This window comes from Trachinotus anak, unplaced genomic scaffold (genome assembly GCF_046630095.1).
Source record: "Trachinotus anak isolate AG129_WGS33_773 ecotype Australia unplaced genomic scaffold, CSIRO_AGI_Tana_v1 ptg000005l, whole genome shotgun sequence".
NCBI classification, from domain to species: Eukaryota; Metazoa; Chordata; class Actinopteri; order Carangiformes; family Carangidae; genus Trachinotus; species Trachinotus anak.
The window spans coordinates 3,097,182-3,114,442 of NW_027273856.1; the positions used below are offsets into that span (position 1 = coordinate 3,097,182).

A 17,261-nucleotide genomic window follows, 5' to 3' on the forward strand; every position below is an offset into this window, starting at 1 on the left:
TGACAGACTAGGTTTTAAGGCGCAGCTTTGGCTTCACACTCTCTTTAATTTGAAGATATTTTTTTGAAGAAAGTAGAGAAGCGAAGCTGTGAGAGAAACTGGGTTCAAGCTGCAAAGCGTCTCACTTGCTGAAGTACCACTGAGAAGGAAACTAGCCATTAATAATATTTTAGTATGTGTACAGTACTAATATGCTAATTTTATTTTGTGAAAAGTGTGAGTTGAGTTGGATTTCTCATATTTTATTTATAAAGTGAGTGCTTAGACTTACCGCAAGTGTTATTTCAAAGGAGCAGCAGCTTCAACAAACTTTCTCTGGAAACCAACAACCTCCACGTTCACAGAACTAAACTCTAATTGAAATAAATGTCTAAGGACTTTGTCTCTATTTTCCCTGTTGGCACCAAATTAAACGGTTGTTTCCATCAAACTTCAAATGAAGTGAAATTATTAGGAAGCTATCATGAAAGCAATAAAGTGGTAATATTTTCAAAGCCCTCTGCAAGAGGCAGGAATGAAATTGAGGTGGAGAAATAGTAAATGGTTCTCAATTTATGCTTTTTTTTTTTTTTCTTGCCATGTTGCCATGTGTTGTTTGTAGTCGAATGCACAATTTGAAAAAAACCTAGAGATCATAATCTGACTGTCCTTAATGTTGGCCATATGACTGTGCCAAGATATAATCAATCAGTTATGTGGTTTGGTGATGGAGACAATGAAACAGCAGCTGTGTATTCAAATTCAAATGTAGGCCTATGGTTTGTAATAAGTTAGTGACAAAATTAGCTAAAGCTAAATCATAAATTGAAAAAGCTTACAATGCACATGTAGTACTAAGGTCATGCTTCAAGAATGTATAATACACTCGTTTGGGCTCTGGCTTCAGTTCAATCAGTGACTCATTAAGAGAAAAAAAGTCTTGAAGAGTCATTAATAAATGCATTTATTTCATTTATTGTTCACCATAAACACAAACTACTGCAAATTTCCCCATTGTGGGACTAATAAAGGCTAATTTAATCTTAATCTTAATCTTAATCAATAGGAAAAGTTCATGATCTTTGATAGATGTGATCTGGAGCGGGAATCCTGACTGACCAATCAGAGAGCTGCTTCAGATGAAAACTGTAGGACAGGAGTGGAGCAGACACTGAAACGATTCCTCACAGCAGGTGAGAAACAAACAGGTTTTGACAACAAGATGATTGGCTCACAGAGGCTGTGGCAAAATCTAATCATTTGAAGTGAACAGTGTGAAGCCAGCTGGAGTTAGAAAGAAAAAATCTAAAGAAGTGTAGTTAGCAGGCGAGCTGACCTCTGACCTGTGTGTGGAAAAGAGAAAAGACAAGAATAACCCGAGATTAATGTGAACAACCTGGTTGGCATTAAGGAAGACGAATATCAGTTATTACTCTCGCTGCAATTGCCTGTCTTCACTCAAAATGACACGTTTTACTGCACTGATGTATCATCATGAGAAAGTAGCTCCAAGCTTTTCCCTGTAACCTGAGTCACAGCATGTCAGCAGCGTGTCAGCAGCACTGGAGCGTGTTGTACGAGTGTGTGTACGTGTGTGTTCCCTCTGTCATCTGTAGCTCCCAGGTAGTTTTGTGTTGTCGATCGATATGATGATGACTTACTTAGACGCACACACGCTTGCGCACATGCTCACGGTGACACACACATACACACACGCTCAGCAAAGAAAGGAAGTGACACCATGAGCTGCCGTACTGACCAACCAGCATCTTATAAACCAGACGCCAGCGTTATCCTCACGTTCTCATCTCTTCTTCTCCTCTTTTTCTCTCTCTCGCTTCCTCTCACCCCTCTCTCGTCCCTTGCCACTGCTGCCGGGCGGGGGTCAGGTCAGGTGAGTTTGAGAATATAATCCATCACAGATCACTTATTACCTGCTGCAAATCCTCAGTAATCAGTGAGACAATAGAGTCTCTGAGGAGGCAATTGGTTTGGGAGATTATGTACATTTAATCCAGATGCAGTGATTCAAAATGTCCATAACGTCATAAAAAAATCTGTGAAATCTGTTCCAGCGTCTCCTTTCTATTTCACAGAAGTCATTATTCTCCCTCTGATCGTTGTCCTCTCTCCAAATTCAATTACTTCAGTTCTTTTCTTGCTTTTCCTCCTTTTACTGCATCTTTTTTTATTCAGATAAAAAAAAAAAAAAAGAAATCATTCTTCTTCACCTCCTTATCCAAATTCTCTCCCCCCTCTCGCTCGAAACAGATTTAATCCCAGCAGGAAATACATTATATCATTTCACTCTCATCCTTCTCCCACTAATTCAACAGTCCCTCTTTTAATTTGTTCATCTCTTATATCTCACTCTCACTTACTCACAATTCCTCCCAAACTTTAATATCCCTCCTGGTTTCCTGAAGTCCAGTCTACCCTCTCTCAGTCACAGCCACTTCTGTCTGCACTCGTTCTTTGATTACATCTGTTTCTTTGTATCCCTCCCTCTCTGCCTCTCTTTATCCCCCTCTCCCTCCAGTTTATCTGTCTCTCTCTGTCCTCTTCTCTATCCTTGCTGACATTGCTGCTTGTCTTTATCCTTTCACAATACTCTGAACTACACTGGACATCGTCTTTCTTTCTCTAGCCATAAATCCTTCTTCTCAGTAAATCTGCCAATTATTTTTTTTCTGCCTTTTCTTTTCTTCATCTTCTTCTTTTTCTTCTTCCCTTTTTTCAAAGGGCACACAGTTTATGTGTATGGGTGTCCGTTTACAACAATAACATGAGCATTATCTCTCTCTGCTTAAACATAAATGGTTTAAAGGTCCTGTATTGTATCAAATGAGATTTCCATATCTTTTTTTTTATTATAAAGCAGGTCTAGGTTCTATATTAATACAGTGAAAGTATCAAAGCCTCAGTCCACAGAGAAATGCACACAGTCTTTTTCAGAAACTGAACCTTAAAACGGGCCGTCAGGACTGCTGTAACTTTGTGATGTCACTGCTCTCAGCCATGCCCCAAGCCCAGCCCACCTGGATCCTCCATTCATTCTTGCAGGATTTCATTTCTCTGAATGTTTACCTGAAATCTGCTGTATTTTTATTGGATCACTCAGAAAAATTCAGATTCAATCAGTGAGACAAACACTCACTGGCCTGTTCCAGAGAGAAGCCTGAGAGAGGAGATGTAAAACTACACTGAGATGGTTTTTGGTTCTTAAAACCACCACTGTTATGAATATCAACACTTCAAATACAGTAAAATAAAGAAATAAAATAAAATAAAATATGGGGCATTTAATAAAAATGACCCTCAGTGACATGAGTCCAGTGCTACCAAGAAAAGTATCTTAAAACCATTATATTGGACTGTTAAAGCTGCGCTAGTCAATATTTTTTGTATTACCAATGGTAGAAATTAGTGTAATTTGACAGAATTATCACCTGACTCTGAGGTTCCCCACACCACTGAACAGTTTGTTTTAGCCGTAGCCTCAGTGAGTATTTGATTTTGTGACTCCACTGTTTAGGTTTTACTCTCGCTGCTCTCAAAAGTGTTGTTTCCAGCCACGGCAAACAGCTGTTTGTAGCAAGCAGGCTCTGATAAACCCAGTGCACACTACCTGTCCAGCAGACAGACAGAGTTAGCAGCTAGATGGTGAACACAGCGGTGCATTTAGTAGCTCAGGAGCCATATATTTACCTCAGGAACTGGTGGAGACCAAAAGGCTAAAAGGAGAGTAAATATTGGACTTGAATTCCTCAGGTGTCCAAAAACACAACTCGAATTGAATGCTAATGCTGCTCTGTCCTGCTGGTAAACAGGCAATAGTTTGCTTCACCAGGACAGCTTTGTGAGGAAATGTTCATCTTAAATTTTCCTGTCATTTTTTCGCAGAGCTGTTGGCTGACTGTACATACTGGCTATAATCAATTTATACCATTTTTTAAATGATCTATACAAATACATTATGTGTAATAATAGGTAAACATATAAATTACGTGTGCTTCTATCAACATTTAACAGTGTCAAAGAAACAAAAACAACACACATTCATCATTCGTGTTTTCTAATTATTTTCATGCTTTTATTTTGAAAATAAGCCGTTTTAATACTCAAACAGCTATGCAGCTGCAGTGGTAGATAAATGCCTGGAGACAGTAACAAGACTGACACATCATGGTGTTATGATGGATAGCTCAGGCTTTCAACATTTTAAAAGACATCTTCAAGTTAGTTGAATTATTTTGTCACTATCTGACATGAACAGCACATTGCTGGTGAGATACTGCAGGCTTCATTCATCATCCATGAAAACATCTCTCCTTCTCAAGTCCATGTGAATTTTCTCATTTGTCTATTAATTCATATTCTGTAACTCTGTACTTCTGTAAAGGACTGAAACAGAACTTTCCTCTTTTGATGAGGAGCAACATTGTGTTTGGTGAATACTAATAAGAAGTTGTTTGTAAAAACTGCAGAGCCAGTTAACCAACTAAGAAGTGTCAAAATCAGTTTATGCGTGGAGGCAAACATTTGGGCCCAGGAGAGGTGAGGCGATCAATGTAGCGTGTCACTTCCTGTCGTCTTCCTCGTCCCGCAGGATGAATCTGTGTCAGCATCAACTCCATCACTTCTTCCCCACGCCTTGATTTGTTTTTTTGCTTAATCTCTGTGTCTGTCTATCTCAGATTGTGGTCACATTCACGCTCCTCTCCGTCTGTCTGCCTTTCTTTCTGCCTTCCTCCTCACTCACTTTGTAGCTCTCCATCTTTTTTTCCTGTCTGTCTATTTTTGTTTCTGTCTACATCCTCCCTCTTGTTCCTCCTCCTCCCCCCCCTCTATCTCTCCCCCAAGACTGTTGTGTTTACTCTTCGTCTCTTCGTCTCGTTCTCCTCCAGTGGAGGACGGAGACGTGTCTGGCCGTCGTGGTTACCACGGGCTTGCTGTGGGAATAACAGCTGCCACTTGGTTGTTCAGACCTGACAGAGAAGAACAAGGAAGGGAGGAAAATGCAACAGAGTAAAAAGATGCAAAACATAAACTGTTTCAAACCTCTTTGTCACAGTTTGGGTCTAATTATGTCCAACTCAGAAGGTGAATGTATTTATGAGCAAACACACACACACACCTGGACTTGAGTGCAGAGAAGCCTTCCACCATTGTCTGCTATTCTCACAGTCACGTAGTTTATTGGCCAAGAGAGCAACATAGGGGTCGTGCTGGTCCCATCCCAGGTGTGTATGTGTGTATGTGTGTGTTTGTATGCGTGGAAACACAAACCCAACAACCATTGCCCTGTGACCAGTGCCATAAATCTGTTTCTCATGATGCCAGGTTAGATAAAAAGACAGTGGTGAATGTTGATGACATGGTTAACAGTGCGGCAGTTTACTGAAATTAATGTAAAATAAATTGACCTCATCCTACCCATCGAGACTACATGATGCTGTGGCATGATGGCATTTTGCAGAAACCACAGCACATGTTTTGTTATTTCTGTCTCACAGAACTTGCAAATAGGAGCTTTGAATGTCAACAGATGCAAGAAGAGATGAGTATAAACACATGTGCTCAGTGCAGCTCTCATCACAACATCTGCAGAGTATGAAAATAGTTCCTCTAAATGTCCAATGAAGCATGTTGCTTTTCCAAAACTAATACAAGAGTCTTTGCACCTTGGAAATGCCAGTGCTGTAAAACCAAGCCTGCATCATCTTTATGTGCATTTTTAAACATCAGAAGTAAACATTATGTGTTTCAGTCATGTTCATTTTGATTTCAGAAAGGTGTTTGCACATTGTGCGTGAAAATACTTAAACCTTCTGTAGACTTTTAAGATTCTATGTTTGCTGTAAGATACCAGAATATACATGGACTATAATACAGTTTTAGGACTTAATGTTGGTATTTGTTTCTTTAAACTTGTATAAGTGATTTTTTGTCCACTTGCCAGCTGTGTAATTGGCAGTAAGGCCGACAGTGATATATTAGCTTATGAGGTTGAAATGGCCAACGTGTTACCTATTTACACTTCCAGCAGACATGGAGCAACATGAGCAATCATTTGGAGTCATCTTTCAATATTCACTCTCCTTCTGTCTCCACAGACTGCTGAGCAAAACATCTTTTAGTTGCTCTTTAGCTGCTAAATCTTCCACTATTCATGAGCTGTTTGCTAACTTTGACTGTCTGGGCAGATCGCATTAAGTTTGCCTATTAGAACCTTTTTGCTGAAAACAGCCGGCTGCTGCTGCTGCTGCTGATGATGATGATGATGATGAGCAGTGAGAGTGAAACAAAACATTAACGCTGCAGGCTGGACGACCAAAACAATGAGCTAAAAGAGGCTAAAACACTGAGCTGAGTGGAGCTCCAGAGTTTGGACAAAGCACTCTGCATGTTTCTCACGAATAGAGACTCCTATCATATTACATATAGTCACTGACCCATTATTAACGTAAGAATATTGATTAGTGCAGATTTCTACACAGGGTTTACTGTTGTGTCTTGGTGAAAGAGAAACATATTAGCACCAATAGGGGCATGAACCTGTGATCTTATGACTGACCTCTCCCATCTCAATCATTCAGCTATTCAATGGCCGCATTGTCTGCTTAATTTAGACAGGCCCATATGATTCAAACCCTTCAGGACGCTGATTTGACCTTTTCATCGTTGTTTGATGCTTGTGAATCCAGCCTAATCCCCAGTTTAGACAGCTGTAAAATTTGTCCCTGTGTAACACAGTTGATACAGCCTGGTATATTCCCTTTGGTGTGACCACTGAAGTTCAAACAGCTGAAATGGAAAACTGGCAAATGTTGCGAAGGGGACACTCTGTTCTTTTGTAAATGCACACTTATCATAGTGCTAGTATCAGAGCCGTGGTCAGAACAAGATGAGAGTAAATGTACATTTCAGTTATTTGTTGTTCTCATTTTCACTGGGAAATGTATAGTTTCAGTTTTAAGTAAAGGCTTAACTCCTGTGTGACAAGACACAGCTGATGGATAGCTCTCTCTTTTTTAATGAACAGTATGTAGTATTTAGCTATTTACTGTAAAGCGTTTAATTCAAAACTTTTATTCCTTGGTAAGGATTGAGCTCCGAAAGCATTAGCAAACATTAGCTCTGCTCATTATCTTGTTTATTCAGGTATTCACACTGGTAGCAACAGCACCACGCTCCACCTTAAGCCTGGAAAGTTAATTAGTCATTTCTGTTTATGGGATTCACATCCAGGCTGCTTGATGGCTCACAATGTTGATATGATGCTGACAACAAAGATCTAAGAGAGATAGACATCACAATATTTTCCTCTCTCAAATATTTGCTCCTTTCCTGGAGATTTACGTTGATCAGTTCTACAGATAATGGATCATTTCTGATCGCTGGACTGTGTCAGTCATAAAAACACAAACACAAACTGATACAAAATAATAAACACATGCTCATAGTGTAGGCCTGTTGAAGTGGAAATGCCTCCAACCGTTTTAGCAGATCTAATTAAGCTTATGATCAACCAGTAAGTGATCATCTCTGTGTCCTTTACTGTGCTGAGTGATCAGCCATTTTCATAAGAGTGCAGTGTAATATGATCAAGCTGACAGGAGGATGAAGATAAAGGTCCTATTTTGTGTGGCTCTTGAGATGGTAATGTGTGTCGGTCAGTCAGTTTGGTCAGGACTGAAATATTCCAATAAATACTGGGTGGATTGTTATGAAATTTTATACAGACATTCGTGCTCCCCAGAGGAAGAATCTCACTGACTCTGGTGATCCTGTGACTCTGGTTCTAGGTCAACATATCACTTTAATGACCAAATAAAAACTAATAACATTCCCATCAGCCTCATCTATACTTGTTTTCTTGTGCTAATTAGCAAATGTTAGCATTTAGCTGAATGCTCTGTTGCACAGACACTATCATGGCTGCAGCCTCTATGATTAAGGACTGCACAAGTTTTTGATTGTTAAAGGCTGGGTTCACATTTTAAGTCTGAGACATGGGGGATGAAGTCCCCAGCCCCCTCTGTTCATCTGGAGCTAATTTTAGTCTTCAGCTGTCTGAAACCAAGCAGGTATGTTCCAGTGTTACAATCTGAAGGGTAACACAAATAGGAAATTTCATGCAAAAGGAAAAGAAAAAAAAAAAATTCCACTCCTTCATTTGAACTTCAGAATTGATTTTTAAAGGTAATGAAGGTCAGGATGTTGCAGCATCTCCACTTCTGTGGGTGGTTGTGGCTAATTGTATTGATATTTGTGGTATAGTGCACAAACATTTTCCTGAGACGCTTGCAATCATAGATATAAACCAGGGCTAATGTACTAACAGGCTAATTGATTCAATTCGGATATAATTACACACTAATTGCTATTACTTAGTTTAGAAAAATATTTCCACCCTTAAGTGAGTTAAGATTTCATCTCCACCAGTAGAGAAGACACAGACGCACCTCTGAGCATTTGCCAGTCAAGTTTTATTTCATCTTTGAGAAAAAAAAGAGAGAAAAGAAAAGTTTGGTCTTTGTAAACATCTACATCGTTTTTCATGTCAATGTCATTTTCAGCGTTTAAAAATACTTTACTCTTTACTACGACATTTCCAACATCAACACTGTATTCAGAATGAGTTTAATTCATGCATCGACACACTCATGGATGCAATGATATGAAGAAATGCACGCACGCACGCACACACACACACACACACACACGCACACAAAAAAGGATAAGAGCACACTCATTGCAATTTGTTACTATGCTAATTTGCTGTTCTATTCTCCGAGGGCTTTTTTTTTACAAAACAAATCACCAAAACAACACAAAACAATGGAAACAAATGTAACAAAAAGTACAATAATATAACAATAATAAAATAAATGGAAAAAATTATAGTCCCAGATATTTATATCAAAAGCACTTTGTGACCTCATAAATAGGGCTGCATGATATGTTAAAGAAATTATGAGAATAAAGTGATAAAATATATAAATATGTGTAAGGTAGAGAGTGGCTCTGACAGTAGAGAGAAAGAGGAGGATAAAGAAAAACATTGATCAATATAAAGAGGGTGTGGGGGGAAGGGGGGGGGGGCAAACACACACACACACGCACAAAAAGAGATGTTTTCAAATCAGAAATGTGGCAAAGCACAAAATGTAAATATTTGTTCTTTATGAATTTGTTCAGTTTTACTTGTATTCAGACACCAAAGTCTTTACATGACAATCCAAACATTTACCAAAGCATTCAGCGTCCCTGTGTGATGATGCAGGTTATGATGTGTTCACATCCTGCTAGATGTGGCTCCTCCAAGATGTGAGGAGAATCTATGGAGAACCAGTGTTGGATATTAGAAAAAATATTAGAAATAAATAAGACGTTTAAAATAAATAATTATATGAATATATATACTATATATACTACAACCATTAAATTGTTAAATAATCCAATAATTACTACAATTAATAAAACTGGAATATTAAAACCATGACATAAACTTATAGGGTTGTTACATTAACTAGAGGAGTCCTGTGTCTCTTACATCCAGAACCAGCGGCTTCTCATCTCTGTAGTGAAGAGATGCAGGATGTAGTAACATTTCATTAAAAGGATTTGAGTTCTACAAAATTACTGGATTATTTCGCAGTGTCGTGGTTGTATGTTTTATCTGTATTTATTCACTTCATAATGTCTTGTCTGTTTATTTCACACTGAACACCTCTGGCCTCCACATCACACAACAGCTTTGCATTCATGTTCGAGTTCACTCCTGTGTGTCAGAAAATCATCGTCATAGAAACGAGGAAATTGTGAGAAGGATCATGTAAATCTGACAGCAGCTGCTTGCTTTAAGATTGCTGCCAGCCTCCAGGTTTACCTGAACACAAATAATCTTTCCATCTCAAAGTCAGAGTCAGTTACACTTGTCTGTTAACAACCCAAACACACAAACACACACACATGCACAGCAAAGCCACAGAGCAACCATGAACTTACAGAGCGTAGTAACTGGGGTCGTTTTCTAACTAATATGAAGAGCTGGAAAACATTTGTTCTCTTTCATTTACTGACCCTAGAGTTTAGAAAACAAGCCCAACCTATCAAGTTCGGCCAGCATTTGGGTGTGTGAGTGAGTGTGTGTCTTCTGTGTGTACACTTATGTGTGCATGTGAGTAGCCATCAGCCAATCAGAGGATGAGGAGTTAGTTACCTTAATGTAGTATATGACAGTGTCCCACATACTGTACATATACACACACACACACACACTTCCTCAAGAAAAGTGCCACCATCTATTCCCAGTCTTAACCGACAACCAGATCTATTATATATCTAATCTTATTCGACAGGTGCGCGCGCACACACACACACACACACACAGGAGGGAGGGAATCCAATTTCCTGGCATTTTGGCTTTCTAATTCATTAATCTAGCGTATGGGACTCAGCCAGGGACACACAGGGCGAGCCCTTATAAGGAGATTACAACACCAACAAACAGGCACGCACACACACTGACACAAAGGCACAAATACGCATGTAGATGTGCACAGAATGGATACACATGCAACACAACAAGGGCAGGCACAAGGAGCATGAAGTAAAAGAAACATGCTGAAAAGATGAACACATGATGAGCTACATCTGTTGACATTCACCCGCAGAGAGGGAAGAAAGATGAATGAGAAACTATACGTCACGTTCACTACGGGAAAGGGCGAGCATAGAAACAAAGTGAGAAACATCAAGAGAGAGAGGGACACACATACACACACACACACACACACACACACACACACACACAGTCTTACACACACCAGCAACAGTCAAGAAGACAACGACTTGCAGATAGATGGTCACTAAGCAACAGGCAAGAGACTAAAAATATGGTTGCATTTCTTCACTCGCTTTGAAAGCATGCACACACACACACACACACACACACACACACACACACACACACACACACACACACACTCAGCTGTCCTCCAGCAAGGCTTATCAACCTTTAAAAAGCCTACATTTCTAAGTCAGTCCCAGTATTCTTGTGTTCCTGTGGCGTCAGCAGCACTATTATCCTGCCCACTCATTCTTAAACTGGCAACTGGTGCAGAGGCTTAAGTCATTGAGAAAAAGAGTGCAGCCTGGCAGGCGTCCTGGCGTCTCAGCGCACCAGGAGCCATGCCAACGTGCGAGTCACGTCAAAACTGGCAAGTGGCTCATGACCTCCGTCATGTCGGCTTCGCTCCTGCCTTCAAAGATGCTGTGCGCCACAGAAGTGACTAAAGAAACGGAGACGATGAGAGGATCTGGGTGTTGAGTCAGACTGGTTCAGCTGGATGATGTGGACTCTAACATCATGACAGCATCCAAGGCTGTAGCAACCACTGAGGAAACTGGGGTGATGCCCTGTGTATTTTTAGGGATATTTTAGAGATTTGTGAGGAAAATTAACATTCTACAACTGCAATTTGTGTCAAATATTCCTCTTTCTTCTCTCTTAACTCAGTCAAATCTGAACACACAGACATGATATTCAGACTTTTAGATTCAATGTGACTCACGCTTTCTGAGGATGCCATTATGTTCATCTCCATTGTGAATAAATGTTCATAAATCCACTTAGATATCTGGGAAAAGATGCTCCTTTAAACTCAAGATCTTGCCTGACATTTTTCTTCAGAATCAAAGTAATCCAGTGAGAGCTGTCTGTGTCTCCGTGGTTACGCTGCATACAGGAAGCATTGATAGCTAATTCGGCTTAGTTTTAATGGTGCTGATTTGCCAAATGTAAACAAATATAAGCTTTAAAAAACAGCTTAAGCAACATTATACTTCCTCTTTACAAGCCCCCAAAATTAACAACTCTTCAAACTTTCTTTTTGGTGTCTGGCCAAAAGAGGATGGATTTGTGTCGGGGAGGGGGTTTGGACATGATCTAAGTATTTATGAAATCCTGGCTGAGGCAAATAACATGCTGCAGTATCCTTGACCAACACACTAAATCCCTGTGAGCTGCATCCCAGCTCTTCCCTGGGGTGGAAACTCTGGGCACGCCATCGTGTCTAATTTCTAGACAGTGTTGTTAAATATTTGCAGACAAGAAATATTCCTTTGAAACAGGGCAAGAGCATCATGGCAGCGGGCCAAACTCCTTCTATCAGTGACGCTGAGCTGAGCCTTGCTGGAAAACAGCTGTTAAAGAAATCATGGAAGCTTTCATTGATTTTCTACAAAGAAAGTTTGGAATATTTCACTTTCTCCTTTCCTTTATAGCTGTCAGAAAGTGAGAGGAACTGGTGTGGCATTTCAAATGTCACATTTGAGGGAAGGGGGTTAATAGGGGAGGGGCATTTTTACCCCCATGGATCAATGGCCTTATGTTCCCCATCGCCAACGTTTCTCCAGTCTGTGTTGACCTTGGTAAGGCTGCATCAGTTATCTGGTCACGACTGATCTGGCTCTGTAAAGCCTGCATTTACATGGGGCTGTAAGCAGTGTGTAGGATGGATGGCAGGTAAACTGTTTTTCTCTTAGTGAACGGAGGTACAACAAAAAGCTCAATTATTGTTTTCTCTTAGGAGGATTTTCCTTGAAGTTTCCAATCAGCATCGTGGGCAGATGAGAGCAAAACCGCTCGCTTCCTGCTGAGGTTTTCCTCCTATGCTGCCGTTAACAGTGCGTTTCATAATAATCTGCACTGACAAGCCATATGCCGTCCCTGCTGTCCAGCTTCAGTCTAACCCTTGGGCAGAGCAGGGGTATTAACACAAACATAATGTAAATCTGGGCTTCGACGCTTTCTCAGACAGACAAACGATGATAGAACAGTTGGTTTCATGATATGTGGCATAATATTATAAATTTAAGCTACTTCCACTTTCACACACCTTGCCTTCACACAACATGCCTGAATCAACAAATCTTTCACAAAACAGATACATTTGATACAGACTCACATCCATAAAAATACCTATGGTCGAGCACATGTAGCCGTAGTGTGAATATAAATGTGTTTTTTTGAAGTACAGCTGGCAGCTTGTGGGACGTGTATAATGCCTGCAAGGTAAAACTGCACACTGAAAATGAATGGTTTTACCTGTGAAGTGATTTGTGACAATGTTCTTCTATCAAATCTTTGGATAACAGAGACTGGTGGGGTTTTTTTTGTTTTGTTTTGTTTTTTACAAAGAAAAGTCCCAACGTTACAACTGCTGCAGAACAGTCGTGATATTTCAGAGCTGCCGTACATTTCCCCTCAGAGCGTTCGACTCCTCTTTCTGTCTGTGAGGTTTTATGTTCACCATCCTACAGCTGTTACGATGGAGTTCCTTAAAATGTCTGCTTGAGCTGAGAAAAAAGGGGGCGCGTGGATCGTTGTTGTCTTCCTCTGGGGTTTTAACATAAATAACAGACTTATCAGTGTTTTTGCACACACATCAATAAATGTTTCTTATATCATCATGAACAATTAGAAACACTGGGTATGCTCATAGTTTGACTTGTCATCATCGACACTGTCATCGGCATCATCTTCGTGGTTGTTCTCAGCGGGATCCTTCATTCTGATTGGTCCTTCTTGTGTACATCACTTCCTGCTTTGCTCCAGTTGTTCACATTTCCCTGTAATTTCTCGTGTGTAAACAGTGTACCTCACAATGCGTAGTGCACAGTGCTTTTTCACTGCAAGAAAAGCAGCTGTTACGAGGCAGACTGCTTGCTCTCGTGAGGTTCTTTTTAACTTTGACTCCACTAATCCAACATTTCATCTGTTTCTCCGTCCTCCGTCTCCATTTCTTCCAGGTTATAATCCATAATCTTGATATTTCAAGTCACTTTCTCTCTCCTTATGTCTTTTTTTTAATTATTATTATTATTATTTTTTTTTTTACAATTGCACGGTAACAACATCAACACGTGACGCCATTGAAAAGTTTCGAAAAAAAAGGGGAACAGGGTAAGTTTCCTTCATGGGATAAACGAGGCTGTTGATTGGCATTAAAAGGGGAGGGACTTGTGATTGGCTCAATCAAAAAGAGGGTTGGTGGGTGGTGACTACAGCGTTTCGTTGTCACAACTTTAAGAGCGTTTCCTACAGCGTTTCGTTGTCACGACTTTAAGACAATTCCTACAGGGGAGGTAAGAGTAAGGCAAGAGGGAGGGACAGAGGAGTGTTTCTGTAGAGTGTGTTCGGTGTGTGTGTGTGTGTGTGTGTGTGTGTGTGTGTGTGTGTGTGTGTGTGTGTTATTGGGTGGAAGGACTATTTTGCACAGTGTATTCAAGAAGAGAAGGAATAAAGAAAAGGTTGTCAGTTTTCATCTCGCCTGCAAGTTGGTGAGTGGTCCTCTGATGCAGAATCAGCCGAGGGCCCCAAAGTGTGTGTGTTTGGTGTTTTGTGTGTGTGTGTGTGTGTGTGTGTGTGTTAATACAGTTGGCAAAGGAGAGGTTAAAAGTCATAAAAGTCACTGTTAGTACTAGATCGAGTTCAACAGGTATGATGGGAGGATCGAGTGTCCCTGCGATGACGAGATACAGTTGTGACAGAAGAAGCAAGAGAAAGTGAGGAGGGGGTCCATCTATTCCTCTCTTACTTTTTTCCCTCTTTCGTTTATCTAGTCTCTCCATTAATGTTTTACACTCTTTTCTTTAGCTTTGTTGCCTCCAGCTTCCTCCTCACCTGTACTTTTCCCTTCAGAGCCTCTCCGGTGGCATACTGGAACAATATCACTCTGTTATTAACTATTAAACACAGTCGTCCACTGCAGATGAACATCTACATAAAGTGCTCTTTAAAACCTGCATTGCAATTTTTGTCATTAATGTTTTAAGTAACTCTTAATTTAGAGGGACACAGAAATCATTGGATAGTTTTAGTGTTTTGTGATGGTTTATAGGAAAAAAATAATAATTACCAAAAAAAAAAGGCTATATTCTGGGCTTGTAAAAAAAAAAAAAGGAAATTTGAAGATCTGCTGTTTCCATAAAGAATCAGAATCCTTACTTTCCTCATCCCTGTCTGACTCCTCTCTCTCTCTCTCTCTCTCTCTCTCTCTCTCTCTTCATATTGGCAGTGGCTCTCTCTCTCCCTCCCCTCTCCTCTCCATTTAAAACACTGGTATATGGCAGTAGGCCTCCAGTGACGCCAGCAGGATGTAAATCAGCCACAGCGAGACGAACATCAGCGACGTTATCAACTTGCAAGTCCGCGGCCCTCCCAGCTCGCCGCCGGCCACCGTTGCCCGCCGCCGGTACAGCAGCGTGAGAACGCACACCACGGCCAGGATGGTGAAGAGGGTGACGGAGAAGGCCAGGTTTCCTGGGTCCACCTTGAATGGCTTGCCCTCGGCACGCCAGGCGATGGCTGCGATGGTCCACGCCACGCCGATACCCAGGAAGACATTGACGGCGTTGGAGCCTGTGACGTTGCCGATGGAGGCGTCGGCGTACTGGTCCTGGATGGCAGCGACTTTGCTGGCGAATGTGTCTGGATGGGAAAGACAGAAATTTGACAGTAATCTTAAGACTCTGCTGTTTTTAGCCTCATTTGTATGAATCGTACAATTATTATTATTCATGTTAAACCTTTTAGCATTTAAAAAAAAATCATACATACAAATAATGTATATATGATTCAAACTGGTAATAAGATTGACAGCAAAATCAATATAAGAACATTAAAATAGAGCAGAAAACATGAAAGTATACCCGAGGTCAGAGCAAAATGTAAATGAGTCTCGTATGAGGAACGTTTGATGTTATGGTGATTGTCTTTCTCACAGCCACTGAGGAAATCTCAACCTCAAGGTAACATACAGTATGAATCCCCCACACAGTATTCTCACAAACACACACTGTGGCTTGTGTATATGTATATGCAGGAAAAAACATAAAAAATGATGTAAGGAAAGATCAAGGCGCTGGGTATCATAGAAAGACACTGTGAAGCAGTTAGTGTAAAAGACGTCAGTGTTTATGGAAATAATTAGAGATTTAATGGACGTTAGAGGCAGAGACAAAGAGGCAGGGAGAACAACACAGAGATAATTGATGGGAAACAGAAAGGACAGCAGCGTGAGCAAACAAGGGAAAGAGAACGCTGAGGCAGCTTAAAGAGATCAGCTTTTATTGTGAAAGGTATCACAAATTTGGGGGTGCCAACCACAGAGGATCATCACATTCAGACTGGCCTGTTCAATAGGTTCCTTTACAGTCAGCATACTTACAGTTAATCCTGTGAAATCACTTATGTGTCCAATTTAACTTGGATTTGGATTCCCATATTCTGGAATTGACACTGACTTGGATTAAATTCAGGAAGATTCATACTCCTTCCTGAAATTTTTAGATGAATGTTGGCATCAGCCTGCGCTCGAGGAGATGTAATAAATGCTGTAGGTGTACCTGAGTGAAGCCGTGTGGGGCTGAATATTTGAGGAGAAACTGGATAAAAAACGCAGGGACTCTACAACTGGGTTGGCAGGGAACACCAGGGAAACAGCTGCCAGTTATTGTGCGCCTGCCTTGGCTTATTTCTATTTTTAGACGGGCTGGTGAGATGAGTCTCAATTCTCATTTGAATGTCAGCGAGATTAGTTGAAATTCATATCCCAACATGAAAAATATCCCCCCAATTTTTTTTTTTTTTTTTTGGAGCAGGAGGTGAATTGTAATCCTGCTGATGAAAGACCACATAGAAAGAAATGAAAAGTTTGTGTGTGTTGACAGACGAGATTGTGGGTTTGAATCTGAGTCATGAAACTGCATGTTACTGCCTCCGCACACATACAGTACACACACTGCACTAACTAAAGCTGGCAACACAGAAGATCAAACCCTCTATCTATCTATCTATCTATCTATCTATTTATTTATTTATTATTATTATTATTATTATTATTATTATTATTATTATTATTATTATTAGCCTGATATGACACCTGCCCAAGAATTTTAATTTTTTTTTTTAACACTCGTGCTAGCCTTAATCATCTCTGCATAAATTTTCAGAGGGGTCATGGATGTGGATGCAACCTTATATATACTGTGCCTTCACCAAGTTCATCAGTTTTTCTCTTCCAGTCAAGAAACTATTAAAGCCCCAAACAACAGAGCACCACACAGACTGTAAAAGCAGCCAGTCTAATATTATGCTATGGAGGTATTTACTGACCATCAACATCTACTACACTACAAATGGTCCTGTCCTCACTGTGCAGTTATGTATTTATGACAGCGGTGCACTTTGGGCACTTTCTTATTTGTAC

At 40.4% G+C, this 17,261-nt stretch overlaps 1 protein-coding gene across 2 annotated transcripts in view; it reads right to left on the reverse strand.

Moving 5' to 3' along the window:
• Nucleotides 1-13,876: 13,876 nt before the first annotated feature.
• Nucleotides 13,877-17,261, reverse strand: part of slc8a4b (solute carrier family 8 member 4b) — a 94,536-nt gene continuing 91,151 nt past the window's right edge. Inside the window, exon 16 of one of the 2 annotated variants that reach the window (XM_071477771.1) lies at nt 13,877-15,481. In XM_071477771.1, coding sequence (XP_071333872.1) covers nt 15,102-15,481 — 380 coding nt within the window. In that variant the 3' untranslated portion in view covers nt 13,877-15,101. The remainder of the gene's footprint in view (nt 15,482-17,261) is intronic. The other variant, XM_071477772.1, reaches the window with a different exon arrangement.